The sequence below is a fragment of the Meles meles genome, chromosome 11, assembly GCF_922984935.1.
Source record: "Meles meles chromosome 11, mMelMel3.1 paternal haplotype, whole genome shotgun sequence".
Lineage (NCBI taxonomy): Eukaryota > Metazoa > Chordata > Mammalia > Carnivora > Mustelidae > Meles > Meles meles.
The window spans coordinates 7452950-7468472 of NC_060076.1; the positions used below are offsets into that span (position 1 = coordinate 7452950).

Here is a 15523-nt window from a genome sequence, read left to right on the forward strand (position 1 = left end):
TGGCAGGGGACTGTTTCTCCCTCTCCTGCTCCCCCTGCTTTTGCTTGCTCTCTCTCTGTCAAATAAATAAAATCTGTAGGAAAAAAAAAAAAAAAAAGAGGGGGCGTACCGCGGCTCTGTGTTCCATCATATGCCCCTGTCCAGTTCAATAGTTCAGAAGTCCCTGTGTCAAAAATTAGATGAAGTTTTTGTTCCCCAACAAGATTTCACGGTCAGAGGTTCTACACAGGTTCAGGCTGGGGATGTCCATTTTACAGGTGTGACCCTCACTTTCCTCCGGGTTTAAGGATTTGCAGACCGGGTGTGAGCCCAGGTCTCTGCCCTGTGCCTGATACAGTGAGTGCTCATTCAAGGGAGCTGTTCTGTTTTTCAGGATTGTCACCCCCGCCCCCCATTCTGGGTACCCACATCCTATTCAGCGTTCAGAACATCCCACATCGGGCCACCTGGGTGGCTCAGTGGGTCAAGGCTCAGCTCAGGCCATGATCCCAGGGTCCTGAGATCGAGCCCCGCATCAGGCTTTCTGCTCAGTGGGGAGCCTGCTTCCTCCTCTCTCTGCCTGCCTCTCTGCCTACTTGGGATCTCTGTCTGTCAAATGAATAAATAAAATCTTAAAAAAAAAAAAAAAAAAAGAATATCCCACATCCTTGGGCTCACCTCCTGGGGGCTGCCTGGCAGTTTAATGGAGGCAGAGCTGATTTTTTTTTAATCCTCTGCACAACCACTAGCCAGGGAAGGGGTACCTGATGGTCTTCAGGGTCCTGAGACAGTTTCAGTCCCAGAGGCGTTCTGGGGCTCCTTCTAACAGGAGAGGAGAAGTTCCAGGTGGGTCTCCTCACATGGGCCCCTTATGACCTGAGGAGGGGTTGGGGAGGGGGGGGGACTGGTCTGGCAAAGTCCCCAGAATCCCCGCATCGTGGTCTGGCCTCTCTCTGCCAGCACTTTGCCGTGGGATTTTGTGCAAAGGGCCTCTTCGCTCTGGGTCTCAGTTTCCCTAGCTGTCACAGGGAAACGCAGTCCTGTCCCCCTGCTGTGATGCGGGCACACGGGAGATCAGGCAAGGCCGGAGGAAAAGCCACCTGGGGATGCACGGCGGGGTGGGGGGGACAGCGGCCTTGCTCTGGTTTCCTGTCGGGGCTCACCAGGTCCAGGCCCCCCTCCCTCCCGGTCCGCTCTCCCTCCCTCCTTCCCTCCCTCCCTGCCCTCGCGGAGCGCTGGCTCCCGGCATGCTGCGCGCTGCTGACAGCCTTATAAATAGTCGCCTTTGCGGGCCGCCGGCGAGGACGGGCAGGGCACCACTGGCCCCGGCGCCCGCCGCACCCCTCCCCCAGGTCAGTGCGTGCCGGCGTGCATGTCCGGGCGCGGGGGGCGCCTCTGCGGGGGATGGGGGAGCGGCGCGCGCCTGGGGCCGCGGCTGTGTGTGTGTCCGGGCATCCTTGGGGTTTGTGCGGCTGTGTGTTTGTATGGGTGGTTGTGATCGCGTGTATCCGCCTGTCTGCTCTTCCCAGGCTCTGTCCGGCTATTTGTGCCCCCCGGCGTGTGCCCGAGTCCGGGGGTGTGTGTTGCAGCCCCTCCTAGCGTCCTAGACAGTCGCCCCTTTGTCCGGGCTGGCACTCCTGGCGCTGGGGCTCCAGGTCCCTGCCCTTGGCACGTCCCAGCTGGGGCCCAGGGAAGGGGGCTGTGGCCTGACGCCCTGCCTGGAGGACCTGGTGGGGGCCACCGATGAGATTGGAGGAGCTATCCTGCCATGTCATTTTGAGTGCTGGGGGGACAGGAAGCCCCCGGTTGTTTGCCCCCCCGGCCCAGCCTCCTGAAAGGACGGGGGCTCTAAGGGAGCCCGGAGGCCAACACTTGGGACTTTTTTCTGAGCACGGCTCAGATATCCACTTAGGACTCTCCAGCCGCAGCAGGACAGGGCCTGGGGGGTGCAGGCCCAGAGAGGGGCCACCAGCCGCCCAAGGTCACACAGCTGAGTGATGAGCCCTTAACTGGCTGTTGCTCTGGGCCTCAGTTCCCCGGGCCTCTGGGCAGACCCCCTGGTCACAAGAGGAGTTGCTGCAGCCTGGACGTGGGGGCCTTATAAGGCCTGGGTGCTGAGCTGGTAACCCAACTCCGTCCTGGACCCCTGGCCTCCGTGAGGCCTCCTCAGGACCCAAGTTATTTTGGACCAAGGAAGTGGCAGGTGCCAGCAGGACAGAGGGGCTTAGGTTACTGGGAGGCAGGGCAAGGTGGGTGGGAGGTCACTCCGCAGGGTGTCACCTCAGGCTCTCCCTGGCCGGGGACCCTCCTCCTCCCTTACCAGCTGCCTGGGGCGCTGGCGGCTCCTACCCTTCCTTGAGCACACTCAGCAGGAAAGAGGCTATAACTCATGCCCCACGAGCAGCAGGACAGTCAGCAAAGCTGCTTAGAGACCCACTGGGTGCCAGGCCTAAAAGCAACAGAAGATGCAGCCCGAGGTTGACCCCAGCCGGGCTCTGGAGCCAGTCTCCTCCTCTCCAAGCCTCAGATCCCTTCCAAGATGGCTGTGAGCACGGCGTGAGGCCCCCAGCCCTGTGCTCAGCCCGAGGCCAGGCAGGCCAAGTGCAGCGGGACACACAGGCTGGGGGTACAACAGAGGGGTCCAGTACCGTGTGGTGTGTGCGACGCTGGGGGCGTTCGAAGGAGGCACTTGCCAGTGTGGGAAGGGAGGGCAGAGTCCAGGAAGACTTCCTGAAGGAGGTGACGCCTGAACTGAGTCTAGCCAGCAACACCTGGGGAAAGGCATCCAGGCATCAGGTGCAACAAAAGAAGCCAGGGCCTGCGGGCGGGACAGGGTCGTGGTGGGTGAGGAGGCTCCACGCAGTTCAAGTGATGGCTGTTAAGGCTGCAGAGGAGGGAAAGGCCAGGCTGTTGGACTCTGTCATCCAGGTTAGGGACTCAGGCTTTATCTTAGGAGCTAAGGGGGACCACGTGTGGAAGGGTTTTAAGCAGGTGAGCGATGTGGTCTGATGCTTATCAGAGAGAATCCTGTGGATTGCCTGGTGGGGTATGGAGGTAGGGAGACCCATGGGAGGCTGGGGCAGTGGCCAGGTGCCCGCCCTGCTTGCAACAAGGAAGTGGTGGTGAGCCCACGGGCTGGAGAGAGAGTCAGGACGTGTGTGCAGGGGGGAAGTGGGGGGAGGGGAGAAGGGTGTTCACTCTGGCTGGGCAACAGGGTGTGGAACTGGGGGCATGGGAAGTTCTATGGGGACTTCAGGCCCCTCTGGGGACTGTAGACTTATGGGGCTGGGGAGGGAGGCTGGGGGTGGCTGGGCAGAGACAGGGGTCCTGGGAACCTGAAGCCAGCCTCGTGAGGGTGGAGTGAGGGGCCTGGGCAGCGTGAATGCCACCCGAGGGCTGGGCATCAAGGGTCAAGGCAAGAGTGGCTGTGATGGTCCCTGATGGCTTTGCGGAGGGCAGGGGCGTGGCGGTGACGACTCTAGGTGGAGGGAGAAGTTGAAGGAGAGCAGGGCTCCCGGGAAGGGGTGGGGTTCACTCACATCTGAAGGGAAGGCAGGTGGTAGAGCGAGGTCCTCAAGGGGATGAGGGGACAGGGGTCATGTCAAGGGGTGAGAGACTGGGAACGCCCCCCCACACATGAAAACTGTACAGGGCTAAGTCCCTTGAGTAGCTCCTGAGGCTTCCTCCCCCTCAGGCCTCTGTGTCCCTTTGAGCATCCTTGTCCCAACCCCCTGCTGGCTGAGGATGCAGCTCCAGTCCCTCTTCCCGCCTCCAGCCTCCACGGAACTTTCCTCCCAGCCCTGGGGAACGTCTCCAAGGTGCTGGGCAGACGCCTGTTTTCCGGGACTTGCAAGGGGAGCAGCTCAGCCGTTGCTGACGCCACTGTTTCTGTCCCTCAGGATTGTCCTCGCCACCTGGCTCCTCCGGCGGGAAGAGGCGGACAGGAGGGCGTCGCTGCCCTTTTGTAACAGTGGAAGTACACGGAGGAAAGGTGACTTTTCCAAGGTCACCCAGCCTTCGGGGCCCTCCCTGCCCTGTACCCTTGGGAGCCTCAGGGCCTGGCACATACCGTGTGGCTGGGCAGAAGCGGGGGCAGGGGGCAGGGAAGGCCCCCTCACCTGCCCCACTTGCGCCCTTGTCTTGCAGCGCGTGCTGACTCGGCTCCCGGGACCTCAGCAGGATGGAAGGTACCAAGGCTCTTCTTTGCTGTTCGCTGCCTGGGCCTCAGTGTGTCCATCTCTTAAGGGGTTGCGCTTTCAGGAGACCTTCTGGGAAGGGCTGGAGGAGGGGCTGCCAGAGGGGCCTGTCTGGGAGCCTCCAGCACCCTCCTCGGGCGTCTCACGGGATCTGCCAGCTGCACGATTAATTTTAGAAGCGAGGAGGCCTCCTTGAGGCTCCTAAGGGCCCCAGAGCTCACCTCCTACGCTGGTATTTATAGAGCTGAATCCCTGCCTCTTTCTAGAAAGGGTGGGTGCTGGCAAGGGGAGGCTAGCCCTGGGGAGAGGCCCCAAGTGTGTAAATGCCAAGCCTAACGAGGACGAGGCAATGTCCAACCCCTCTGCGGGACTCAGTTTCTCCATGGTCCAGAGGGGGGTGGGTCTTGAGGTTAGCTTGGGCCCTCCTGGCCTGCTGTGGGCCCGGACCTGGAGGGAGGCATGTGGCCAGCAGAGAGCCTGGCTGGCCCGCCTCCTGGAAGTATCACCACCCAGTCCTTGGCCTTGTGCCTCGGTCTGGGCCACTCTTAAAGGAGCCTGCTGCTGCTGTCTGAGCCGGCAGTCACCCTTCTACCCCTTGGGCCCCCAAAACCAGCAGCCCCTGGGCTGTGGGCTCCCGCACCTCCGCGTCGTACCGGGCCCTGGGCAGGCCGTGGATGGGAGCCCACAGGAGAAGCTGTTCCTCTGACAGCTCCTGTAGGCCTCCAGCCTCAGGGCCACAGGGCCCCTGGGAGCTGCCAAGCCTTGCTCAGTGGGGAGGAACAGAGAGCTGGAGAGAAGCGGGGACTCCTTTTCTAAGGTGACACCAGGAGGGCCTACTTCCCTGAGAAGAGGGCCAAGCCGGGCAGCCTGGGAAGAGGGCCCGGGTTCCAATTCTAGGTCTGGCATCCTCAGAGCAGGCCCCTGCCTCCCTAGCCTCAGTTTCCCTTGTGCGGTGAGGCTGAGTTCTGAGGGCTGGCGAGGCCAAGGCTGGAGCATGAGTTCACCTCCCTCTCTGGGCGAGGACTCTCCGTGCCCACCGCAGCCCTTTTCCCTGGCAACTGTCTCCAGGGCAACATGTGTTGTGGTTGCCAACTCCGTACTCGTACTGCCCAGGGAAGGCGGGCAATGGGCAGGCCCAGGGGGCTGGGAGAGGAAGGGTAGGGGACAAGGGAGAACGGGACCATGGGGGCCTGCTGCTCGGGAACCCGCCACGCCACAGAAGATTCAAAGGCCAGAGGTGACCCGCTGCTGCCCAGCGGCCACCACCCCCCATGCCAGGGAGGGGCTGTGAGGGTTGGCATCCGAGCCCCTTAGAGTGGTCCTCAGCCTGGGCCGCGTCTGGCGTCCCCAGGCCTTTGCCTGGAACAGCCTCTCCGCCCTGACCGCTGAGCTGGACTCAGCTTGTCACTGGCGGCTCTGGCAGGCGCCTGAGCTGGGTCTCCCGCTGTGAGACCCTGGCACAGGCTGGGGGCCGCAGAGGGGGCTTCAGCTCTTTGTCAAGTGAGTCCCTGAACTCTGCCCCTCTTTTCTGTCCCCCAGAGAAGCTGAAGAAAACCAAGATCATCTTTGTGGTGGGTGAGTCCGAGGCAGGCGGGCGGGGCAGTCAGCAGGGAGGCTTTCCACAGGCGCTGCTGGGAGCCTGGGGCTGGGGCTGCCCCTGCCACCCCCCCCCCCGGGCTCTGCCCTCCTCCGCGGGGTGGTGCGGTCAGGTACTCGGCGGGTGGCGGCCTGTCTCACGGGGCTTCTGAATGGGTGGGCCCTTGCAGGAGGGCCCGGCTCGGGGAAGGGCACCCAGTGTGAGAAGATTGTCCAGAAATACGGCTACACGCACCTCTCCACCGGGGACCTCCTGCGGGCCGAGGTCAGCTCGGGCTCGGCCAGGGGCAAAATGCTGTCGGAGATCATGGAGAAGGGGCAGCTGGTGCCGCTGGTGAGTGGGCCTGGTGGGGTGGGGGGGTAGTGGTGGCCCCAAGGGGGCTCCCCCACCAGCAAAGCCCTTGATGCCCTGGCAGGGCTGCCTTGAACCTCCCTGGCTCCAAAAACCCCTGGCTCTGGTCCCCGTTGCCCTTGGCAGGGAATTCTTTCTAGAAGCTCCTGGAGCTTCTAGGACCCCTGGCCCTGCTGACCCCTTCAGCCTCACACCACCCACTCAACCCCCATCTCCCCGTGGCAGGAGCTTCTAGGACCCCTGCCCCTGCTGACCCCCTCAGCCTCACACCACCCACTCAACCCCCCCACCCACCCCCGCAGTTACCTTCCAGCTGCTCTGGCCTTTCGGTCCTGTCAATCTCATCAGATGCTTCCTGCCTGGAATGTTCTTTCCTCCTCAGCTCAGACCTCCCTGGCTCCACAGATTTGAGCTTAGACCCCCCCACCCCCATTTTATAGCTCCAGAAGGCCTCCTTCTTGGCCCATTCAACCTGTCATGCTTGGAAATTGCTAAATTAACCTGACCGCACGGTGAGCTGCTTGAGGAAGGTCTGTTCTGTTCCCGGTGGTGTCCTCAGGGCCCTGGACTGGAGCTGCCTGGGAGGAGGGTCTGAGTCAGTATTACTGAATGAGTGCATGGATGGATGACGGGCTTCATCAACTCGGTCAAGTCTTCACATTCAAAGGAGGCTTCCTGGAGAGGGAGGCTTGTCTGGAACACCTTTATTAGGGCAGAGGCCTGGAAGAAGGAGTGCAGAAAGGAGCTCACGACCCCTCCATCTTTGCCTGTGCCCCCAGGAGACAGTGTTGGACATGCTTCGAGATGCCATGGTGGCCAAGGTAGATACCTCCAAAGGCTTCCTGATCGATGGCTACCCTCGGGAGGTACAGCAGGGAGAGGAGTTTGAGCGGAGGGTAAGGTACAACCTGCTGGGTGCATTTGGGGGCTGGGGTGTGGGGTGGCCAGACAGAGGCCGCTGTGATGGCCAGAGTTTTGGGCAGAGAGAGAGAGACTGATTGTGGGTTGGGGTGGGGAAAGGGGTAAGGAGGGACACTGGGGAAGAGTTGCAGAAGTCTTCCTAGAAGTCTAGAAGAAAAGTCTAGAAGGAGAGGAAGCACAGGCTGGAGAGCTCACAAACCTGGGCTCAGGTTCTAGCTCAACAGACCTTGGGCCAATCATTCCGCCTCCTTGAACCTCATCAGTGTCCCTGTTTGCGACATGGGTGGGGGGCACCGTTGGCAGCTGCCTTAAGGAGCAGAATGCGATTAGAGAGAATGTAGCCTTCCAAAGTGGGGCTTGGCACCTTAAAACCTGTAGTCAGAGGGAGCAGCACGGACAGGGCTGGAAGGGTCAGGTTGGTGTGGGGAGAACAGAATCTAGGGGGCAGGGCAACCAGGACTGATGTGGCAGAGGGGCTTCAGGCCTGGCTGGAGGCCTCAAGGCCAGGGAGTCCAGTCTCCTGCCACGGGCCACCAGGAGTCTGGCTGGAAAAAGTAGACCTCAAGATGTTGGCTCCTGGCTGCCCGAAACAGACACCCAGCAGGAAGACCTGGCAGGGGGCAGCTCTCCCAAACACACGCACGCAGGCATACAAGCACGTGTATATGTCCGCACACACAGGGCACACACATGTGCATACACATCTGGCAATGCACATATACACACTCATGCAATGCACGCCTGTGGACACCCCGCGCTTATACACAAGGATGTACACGTGTGCACACACACACACAGCCCCATACCTCTGGGGTCACAGGTCATACTAGGGAAACGGGGCTGCGGTGGGGGCGGGCAGCAAGGGGTAGGGCTGTCTCCAGGAGGGTTTCTTGGCAGAGGGACTCCTTCCCGGCCTCATGGGGAGGACCAGGCATCCCAATGGGCTGGGGTGGAACCGGACCCCTCAACCCCTACTTTCCAAGCCTGTGAGGCTGGGGCTGTTGTTGGGCTCCCATAGCTTTGAGCCTCATCCAGAGGTAGGACATTCCATGTTCTGACCTTAGCGTGCCTGCAGGACCTCAAGAAAGCTTCTCCCCTGCTCTGGGCCTCAGTTTCTCTGTCTTTGAAATGGAAATGGCCTGGGCCGTGGACACTGTGGTCAGGTGCTCGGCAGCCTCAAAGCACGTACTGTCATGACCCACATGTACCAGCTGTGTGACTTCGCCTCCAACCCTCAGGGCCACATCTGGAAAATGAGATTATTAAAAGTCTCCTTCCCTCCTGGGGCTGTTGTGGGCTCTGCTGAGGGCAATGAGTCCAGCACAGGACCCAGACCCGCCATGGCCTCCAGGGGTCCAAGCATCTGGTCTTCTCAGATCTGGACACCAGGGGGCATCAAGGCTTCGTGGAAGGAGGACAGGTCAGCCTTGTTCCTTCTCGCCCTTTGCGGTGGATGAAAAGTTCATTCCAATGACAGGGACACCGTTCAGAACCACCCCCCCGCCCCCGAGCTCAGCAGCCCGCCATCCCTCCAACTTGTCCGGTTCTGGCCCAGCCCCGCTGTGTCAGACAGGTGTCTCGCTGCCCTCAGGGGCTCCTGACCTGGCTGGGGAGAGGGACAGCGAGTAAATAACCAGAGGCCTCCTGACATATTCTGGGCGAAGACGGAGAGGGGACTGAAGAGGGTGTCGGAGGTTACTGGGGATGGTGGTGGGGGGTGGCATCTGGGAAGACTGCCCCAGAGGAATGAGACTTTTGTTCAAATCCGAAGGCCAGCACTTGGTATTGAGGGTAAGGGTTCCTGGCATGAGCAAAGACCTGGCATGGGAGGAGGCTGGCGAGGGCCCAGACTACAGTCAGTGTGGCTGAAGTAAGGAGAGCGAAGGAGTGGGAAACATGAGAGGAGGAGGGCGGGAGGCCCTCTCCTGAGGGCACGGGGGAGCCAAGGGAGAGGTCGGGAGCAGGGGAGCGGTTTCTGGAAGGTCCCTCGGGCTGCCTTGGGGAAGGGCTTGGAGGTCTGAGTGGGTCTCAGGTGGGGCCCCTGACTCGGGAGGATGGGAAGGAGGTGGCCCCAGTGGGGCAGGAAGGGGGCCCCTATGAGTACCCTCCGCCCGCAGATCGGACAGCCCACGCTGCTGCTGTATGTGGACGCAGGCCCCGAGACCATGACCCAGCGGCTCCTGAAGCGCGGAGAGACCAGCGGGCGAGTGGATGACAACGAGGAGACCATCAAGAAGCGGCTAGAGACGTACTACAAGGCCACAGAGCCGGTCATCGCCTTTTATGAGAAACGTGGTATCGTACGCAAGGTGCGCCCCCTGTAGGCCGTGGGTAGCCCTAGGAAACGGGTTTTTGCCTGGGGTGGCCAAAATTCCAGTGAGCTTAGGTCAGCCCTCCTCTGCAGGCCTTGGTTTCCCCACTGGCTCGGTGATTGGCTGTGGTCCCCTGTGGCTGGGCTTAGAGAGCAAGGCCAGGTCTCTGGAGAAGTGAGCCCGTGCCTCGGTAGGGGCGCACCCGGTCCTCCCCATCATCTCCGCCCTTCCGGCCATCTCCCCACAGGTCAATGCCGAGGGCTCCGTGGACAGTGTCTTCTCCCAAGTCTGCACCCACCTGGACGCCCTCAAGTAGCAGCCCTGGAGCCCCTTCCCTGGCCGAGCCCCGCCCCACCCCTGTCCTGACTGAGGCTGTCCCCAGCCGGAGCTCAGCGCCTCCACCCTGCCCGGCTGGACTGCAGACAGAGGAAGCCACTTTATCCTGTTTTCGTGGACAGCCAACCACTAAAGGAATTTCCAAGGACATTCGATTTTATTCCTTTTTCTTTGCTTTCACTGGAGTTGATCCACGTGGTATGGCCTCTCCTAGCCCCTCACCCTCCCAGTCCTCCTCGGGCCTGTCAGCCCACCTTGGCCAGCTGCCTTTCCCTAGCACCATGGGAAGACCCGGGGCCCTTCCTCACCCAGGCCATGCCGGGCCTGGGGCTGCAGGGTGACTGAGGCAGGATGCTTGCTCTTGGGGACTAACGGTCAGGCACAGCTGAGCCCCGACCTGGGTTCCTCCCAGTCCTCGCTGGGCAGCCTTGGCCCTGAACCCTCATCGCTCTGAGCGTGTTTTCTGTGCTTCAGGCCACTGGGACCTGTGTGCAGCAAGGTCATGGGCTGTGGGGGGGGGCACTTCCTGGGCCGCGGGAGGGCACACGTGAGCTCTCTGGGTGGGCAAGGAATTGGTTTCCAGGTGCAAGAAACTCTGAGGGTCTGGCAAGGGCATGGAGATTGGTCAGCACTCCCTCCCTGAGGAGGTGAGACATGGAAGACCTCCCACCACACGTCCCTGGACAGGTCACCAGCTGCCCTGTCTGAGCCCATTTCCAAATCTGAGTCAGGGTCTATGCCCCCTGCAACCCCCACTCCTCAGATGTGAGGACGAGAACACGCTGAACAGGGGTGGGAGGCCGGCAGTCACTGTGGCCGTGGGAGCCGAGACCAGAGCAGCCTTGGACATGAGCAGGGCTGGGGTGCTTTGGGGAGGGTGCCCAGGATCCCCCGGGGAGAACCGTCTTCCCTTTCCTGTTCTGCCACTGTGACCTCATCACCGCAAAAGGCTCGACTTGGTGCTTAGGTGTCCTTAACACCTGTCCCAGCCCCAGCTGACTCCCTTCAGAGCCGGGAGGACCTTTGGCAGCCACACCTGGCTGGAACAAGACCCCATGAGGGGCTGATTGTGCCCGAGCTGTGTCCCTCTTTATTTACAGCAAGTGTGGCTGGTTCTCCATCTACATTAGTTATTTAAACTTTCCTTTAAAATAAACATATTTAAGTTATAAAAGTGAGTCTGTTGAAAGAAAAACACAGAACAAATAAGTGAGAGCACAGGGGAGATAGGAGAAGGCAGGCATCACAGGGGGATAAGCCTTCCGGGCTGGGTGGGTGCATGGGGAAGGGCTCTGCCTCTGGTCTCTGTTCCCCAGGCCAGCTGGGGTGTGCTGGGGAGCCTCGATGGCTCTGTGACCTTCTACCTCTGGGTCTCTGCGTCACCTCCGTCCAAGCTGGTTAACACACACACACACACCTTCCAGCTCAGGGTTGTCCAGACTAGCGTGAGGACGAGCGGGGAAGACACGCCAAAGACCATAAAAAGCGGGAGAAATCACCTGACAAAAGTATCTTCATAATCCTTATTTTTTTTTTCAATTATAGCATCATCATTTCAGGTGTGTCCCAGTTTAACGAGAACCTAAAGTTGACCCAAACTCCTATTCGCCACAGAATCACCTTGTCCACTTAAAAAAACAAGTTGGAAACTTGAAGAAACAAAAACAACCAAAACACAGAAATGTATTTATTTATCTGACAGACAGAGATCACAAGTAGGCAGAGAGGCAGACAGAGAGAGACGAGGAAGCAGGCTCCCCGCTGAGCACAGAGCCCGATGCGGGGCTCCATCCCAGGACCCTGGGATCATGACCTGAGCCGAAGGCAGAGGCTTTAACCCACGGAGCCACCCAGGCGCCCCAAAACACAAAAATGTAAAAGGTCCCTTAACCTCCACCCCATCCTTGCCACCACAGACCTTCCTTCGAGGGTCTCCTTCGTGCAGCTGGTTCCTTGAAGTAGAGCTCTGGAGGGGGGCCTAGGAGTTCACTTCACCGTGACAGAGGTCATGGAAGGGTCGAGGGAACGGCTCTGCAGAGCCGCAGAGGCCTGTTGGATGGCACACAGGCGAGAAGAGGTGCAGGAACAAAAGACAAGCCTAGAGTGGCCAGATTTGCAGGGCCTTGAGTGCTGACCCAAGTATCTAGTCTCTTCCCTAACGGCAATGGGAGGTTCAGAAAGACCTTTTTTCTTGGGGCAATTGGCGGGGGGAGCAGGTCACCTGGGTGGCTCAGTGGGTTAAGCATCTGAGTCTTGATCTTGGCTCAGGTCACAATCTCAGGGCCCTGCGTCAGGCTCAGCACTCAGTGGGGAGCCTGCTTGAGGATTCTCTCTCTCTCCCTCTCCTTCTGCCCATCCACATTTCCCCCACTCCCCCCACCATACTCTCTCTCTCAAATTAAAAAGAAATTTAAAAAAGAAAGAAAGTTTCTTTAATGAGAACCTAACCTTTAATGATAACCTTTAATGAAAAATCTCAAACTGGAAATTAGAGGAAATAGAATGAACCCCCATCAGCCAACATTTAGTAACTTCTGTCCTTTCCCTGTATGTCCTTCATTATTTTGGTCTTGACCAAGTACTTACAGTAAATTACAGATATGAAGGAAGAAACTTCACCCCCCAAGTAGGATTCTACAAAATAAGGACACCTTCCTTCAAAACCACAACTCAGAGTTGCCATAACCCTAAGTTAAACGCTAATTTCATGATTTATAATAATCAGCCCACAGGCAATTTTGCCCAATTGTCCCCAAAATGTGTCTTTGTTCAAATCAGGGTACAACCCAGGATCAGAGGGCCCCGCCCCTTGGCTGTGATATCTGTCAGATCTCTTTCAACCTTAGAATCTTTGTTGTGACAGCAGTCCTGCAGAAAACCTCCAGGTTCACCCTTCGCTTCCTCCTGGTGTCGTCCGACTTGTTCCTCCCTCCTCTAACTTTCTTGTGAACTGGAAGTTATTTGTAAAGGTTTCATGGATTCAGGCTCAGTCTGTGGGGCAAGAATAAGAGGTGAGGCTCGGGAAGACCTTTAAACCCAGGCAGGGGGCCAGAGCTGCCGCGTGTCGGGCCTACCAGGGCACGCAAGGCCCGCGTAAAAAGCTGATCCTGCTTCAGCAGGGCTGCCCTGGACGCCGAGGTTGGGCTGCTGGTCCCCGGCCCACACTTTGGGTAGCTCAGGGAGAGCCCGCTCAGCGGATGCCTGGCTCCTGGGCGTGGGGAGGAGGGGGAGTCTCTGGGGTCAGCCAACGCCTGCTCATCCGCTGGCCCGGGCTGGAAGGTGGGCGTGGCATTGGGACCAGGCAGGAGCCCGTCGCAATTGTCACACTCTCGGTGTCTCTAGCGATGCTCCAGGCAAAGGCTTATCCCAAAGTTGCCGGAACATTCTGACCAGCCGGAGACCTCAGGGTCTCAGAGAGAGAGAGTGCTCTGCGGGGGTGGTGGCCTCAGATGCCTCCCCCCAACGGACTGCGCCCCTAAGGCTTGGCCTCGAGGGCCCTGAGGGCCTGGCCGGAGGCGCTGAAGTGGGAGAGGAAGGAAGCAGGGAGCAGAGGAGGCCAAGGCTGCCGCCTCCCAGCCTGGAGAGGGGCCTCGAGTAAACAGGAAGGCCTGGCGGCTCCGCAGTGGGGGGGCTTTGGAGGGGTGCGGGCCAGGGCCTTACTGCGCATGTGCAGCCTGTGAGTACGGGGCTTCCTCACTGGCGAAGCTGACCCAGAGAGGTTGTGTAACTTGCCTCAGGCCACACAGCAAGGCAGGGGCACCGAGCTAGACCCTCACCTCCCTCTCCAGCTTCTGCCCTCTTCCTAGGGTTCTAGTGCAGGTTCTCCCTGCCAGTGTTGCCCTCCATGGTTCATGGAGTTCTGGGTGAGTCATTCCCCTTTGCAGGCCTCAGCTTTCTATGAACTTTGAGCCTTACAACGTAGAGGTTCTAGAATCCTGACCCTGTGGAATTCTTCTCTCTTGGGTGGTCCTCATGGGTTCTTTGCACCTTGGGGAGTGGGTTTCAGCAAAAAAGGTCAACATTTGGGAGGCAGCGGTTACCTAGACCTGTCCTTGGGGAACGAGAAGGAGACTCTGAGGGACTTCTCTCTTCTAGAACAGAGCAGAGCCTGGCGGCAACCACTGACCTGATGACCACCATATCCCCTTGGGGAATCATTCCCTCTCATCAGAGGCCCTGTCCTTGGCTTAGCATGCCTCCAGCACCCACACCCTGAGGCCTCAGAATCACGACCTGTGTAAGCTTGAGCTGCGAACATTTGTACTGACCGAATTCTCAAACACCTCTCACAGGCCAGGTGCTGTTTGAAGTGATGGGGTTGGGGCAGCAAAGCAAGACCTTTGTGCTCATGGAACTTCTGGTCTAGAGAGGGAGACAGACCAAAAGAGCTATATAGAATGTGTCAGATGGAGACCAATTGGTGGTGTGGGGAGGGGGCTATTTTAAATGCAATGGTCAGCCAAGTCCTCACTGACCCTGCGACTTTGCATGGTGACTTAAAGCCCTGTGGTTATCTAGGGGGAGAGTGTTTCAGGAAGTGGGAATAGCAAGTGCAAAGGCCCTGAGGTGAGTTTGGACTTGGCACATTCCAGGAACAGCAAGGAGGCCAGCGTGGCTGTAGTGTCGGGAGCAAGGGGGAGCAGAGCAGAAGACGAGGTTGGAGAGGGGACAGGGGAAGCCTCGCTGGCCATTTGAGGGGCTTTGGCTTTTATACCGAACAAGATGGTGACCCAAGATGGGTGCTGAGCGGGAGGGATGGAACTTGGCTTAACTTCAACAGCCACCCCCCTTTACTGTGTGCCAAATGGGCTGGGGGAAGGGTGGCAGCAAGGGAACTCCTTAAGGAGGTGACAATATTCTAGGGGGTGCTGCTGGTGACCAGCGTGGTAGCTGGGGGGTGGTGGGAACCCCACAAACACTGGAAAACTGGGAAAGCCGCCGCCAAGATTCTCGTGTAGATTGGAGGAGGGGTGTGGGAGTCAAGGTCCTCCTCAAGGCTTGAGCGATGAGAGGAGGGGTCTGTCACGGTCTGAGAGGGAGACACTGAGGCAGGAGCAGTTGGCACAGAAGGGACAGAACGTGGTGCTGGTCCCATGAAGTCTGAGCTGCTTATGTTACACCCAGGAACCTGGAATCAGGGGGAGAGTAGAAAGCTGGGAGCCGGGGCACCTGGGTGGCTCAGTCATTAGGCGTCTGCCTTTGGTTCAGGTCATGATCCTAGGGGCCTGGGATCAAGCCCCACATCAGGCTCCCTGCTCAGTGGAGAGCCTGCTTCTCCCTCTCCCACTCCCTCTGCTTGTGTTCCCTCTCTCGCTGTGTCTGTCTGTCTGTCAAATAAATAAAATCTTTAAAAAAAAAAAAAGAAAGCAAGCTGGGAGCCATCAGTATCCATAGATGGCACTTAAAGCCATTTGTCTGGATGAGGGCACCCAGAACAGCACTTGTCAAAATTAATGTGCACACGGATGCCCTGGGGGTCTTGAGAAAATGCAGGTTCTGAGTCAGCAGGTCTGGGGCAGAGCTGGAGAGAAGCTCTCCGGGGATGCTAAGACCACATTTGGAGTAGAAAGGAGCTAAGGCATCATATTTTATGGCTGAGACCCGCTGTGGGTGATGAAATCGATAGAGTGGCTTGTGATCCGTATTTTTGAAAGGAAATGAGACAAGATGGATGCGCATCGTAAGGGTATATGTGTTCACAAAACACTGCGATTGTTTGAGCCTGAGTCCCAGGTTCATGCTGGGACACAAGGTCATGGTCCCAAAGGTTTGCGAAAACCTGACCTGGGTATGAGGGTAAACAGAGAAGGGAAGAGGCCCAGGGGTCAAGC

General features: G+C 58.8%; 1 protein-coding gene across 3 annotated transcripts; it reads left to right on the plus strand.

Moving 5' to 3' along the window:
- The first annotated feature begins 1228 nt into the window (after positions 1–1228).
- AK1 (adenylate kinase 1) lies at positions 1229–9842 on the plus strand. Of its 3 annotated transcripts, XM_046023895.1 has the most exons (8): positions 1229–1331; positions 3879–3970; positions 4126–4166; positions 5715–5750; positions 5942–6105; positions 6903–7019; positions 9162–9353; positions 9604–9842. In XM_046023895.1, exons 3-8 carry the CDS (start codon positions 4160–4162, stop codon positions 9670–9672), a joined length of 585 nt encoding a protein of 194 aa, XP_045879851.1. In that variant the 5' UTR covers positions 1229–1331; positions 3879–3970; positions 4126–4159; the 3' UTR covers positions 9673–9842. The 3 variants fall into 3 exon arrangements, with proteins under 3 accessions (XP_045879851.1, XP_045879852.1, XP_045879850.1); XM_046023896.1 differs by lacking the exon at positions 3879–3970 and having other exon boundaries at positions 1265–1331; XM_046023894.1 differs by lacking the exons at positions 1229–1331; positions 3879–3970; positions 4126–4166 and adding an exon at positions 5344–5412.
- The last annotated feature ends 5681 nt before the right edge of the window (positions 9843–15523 follow it).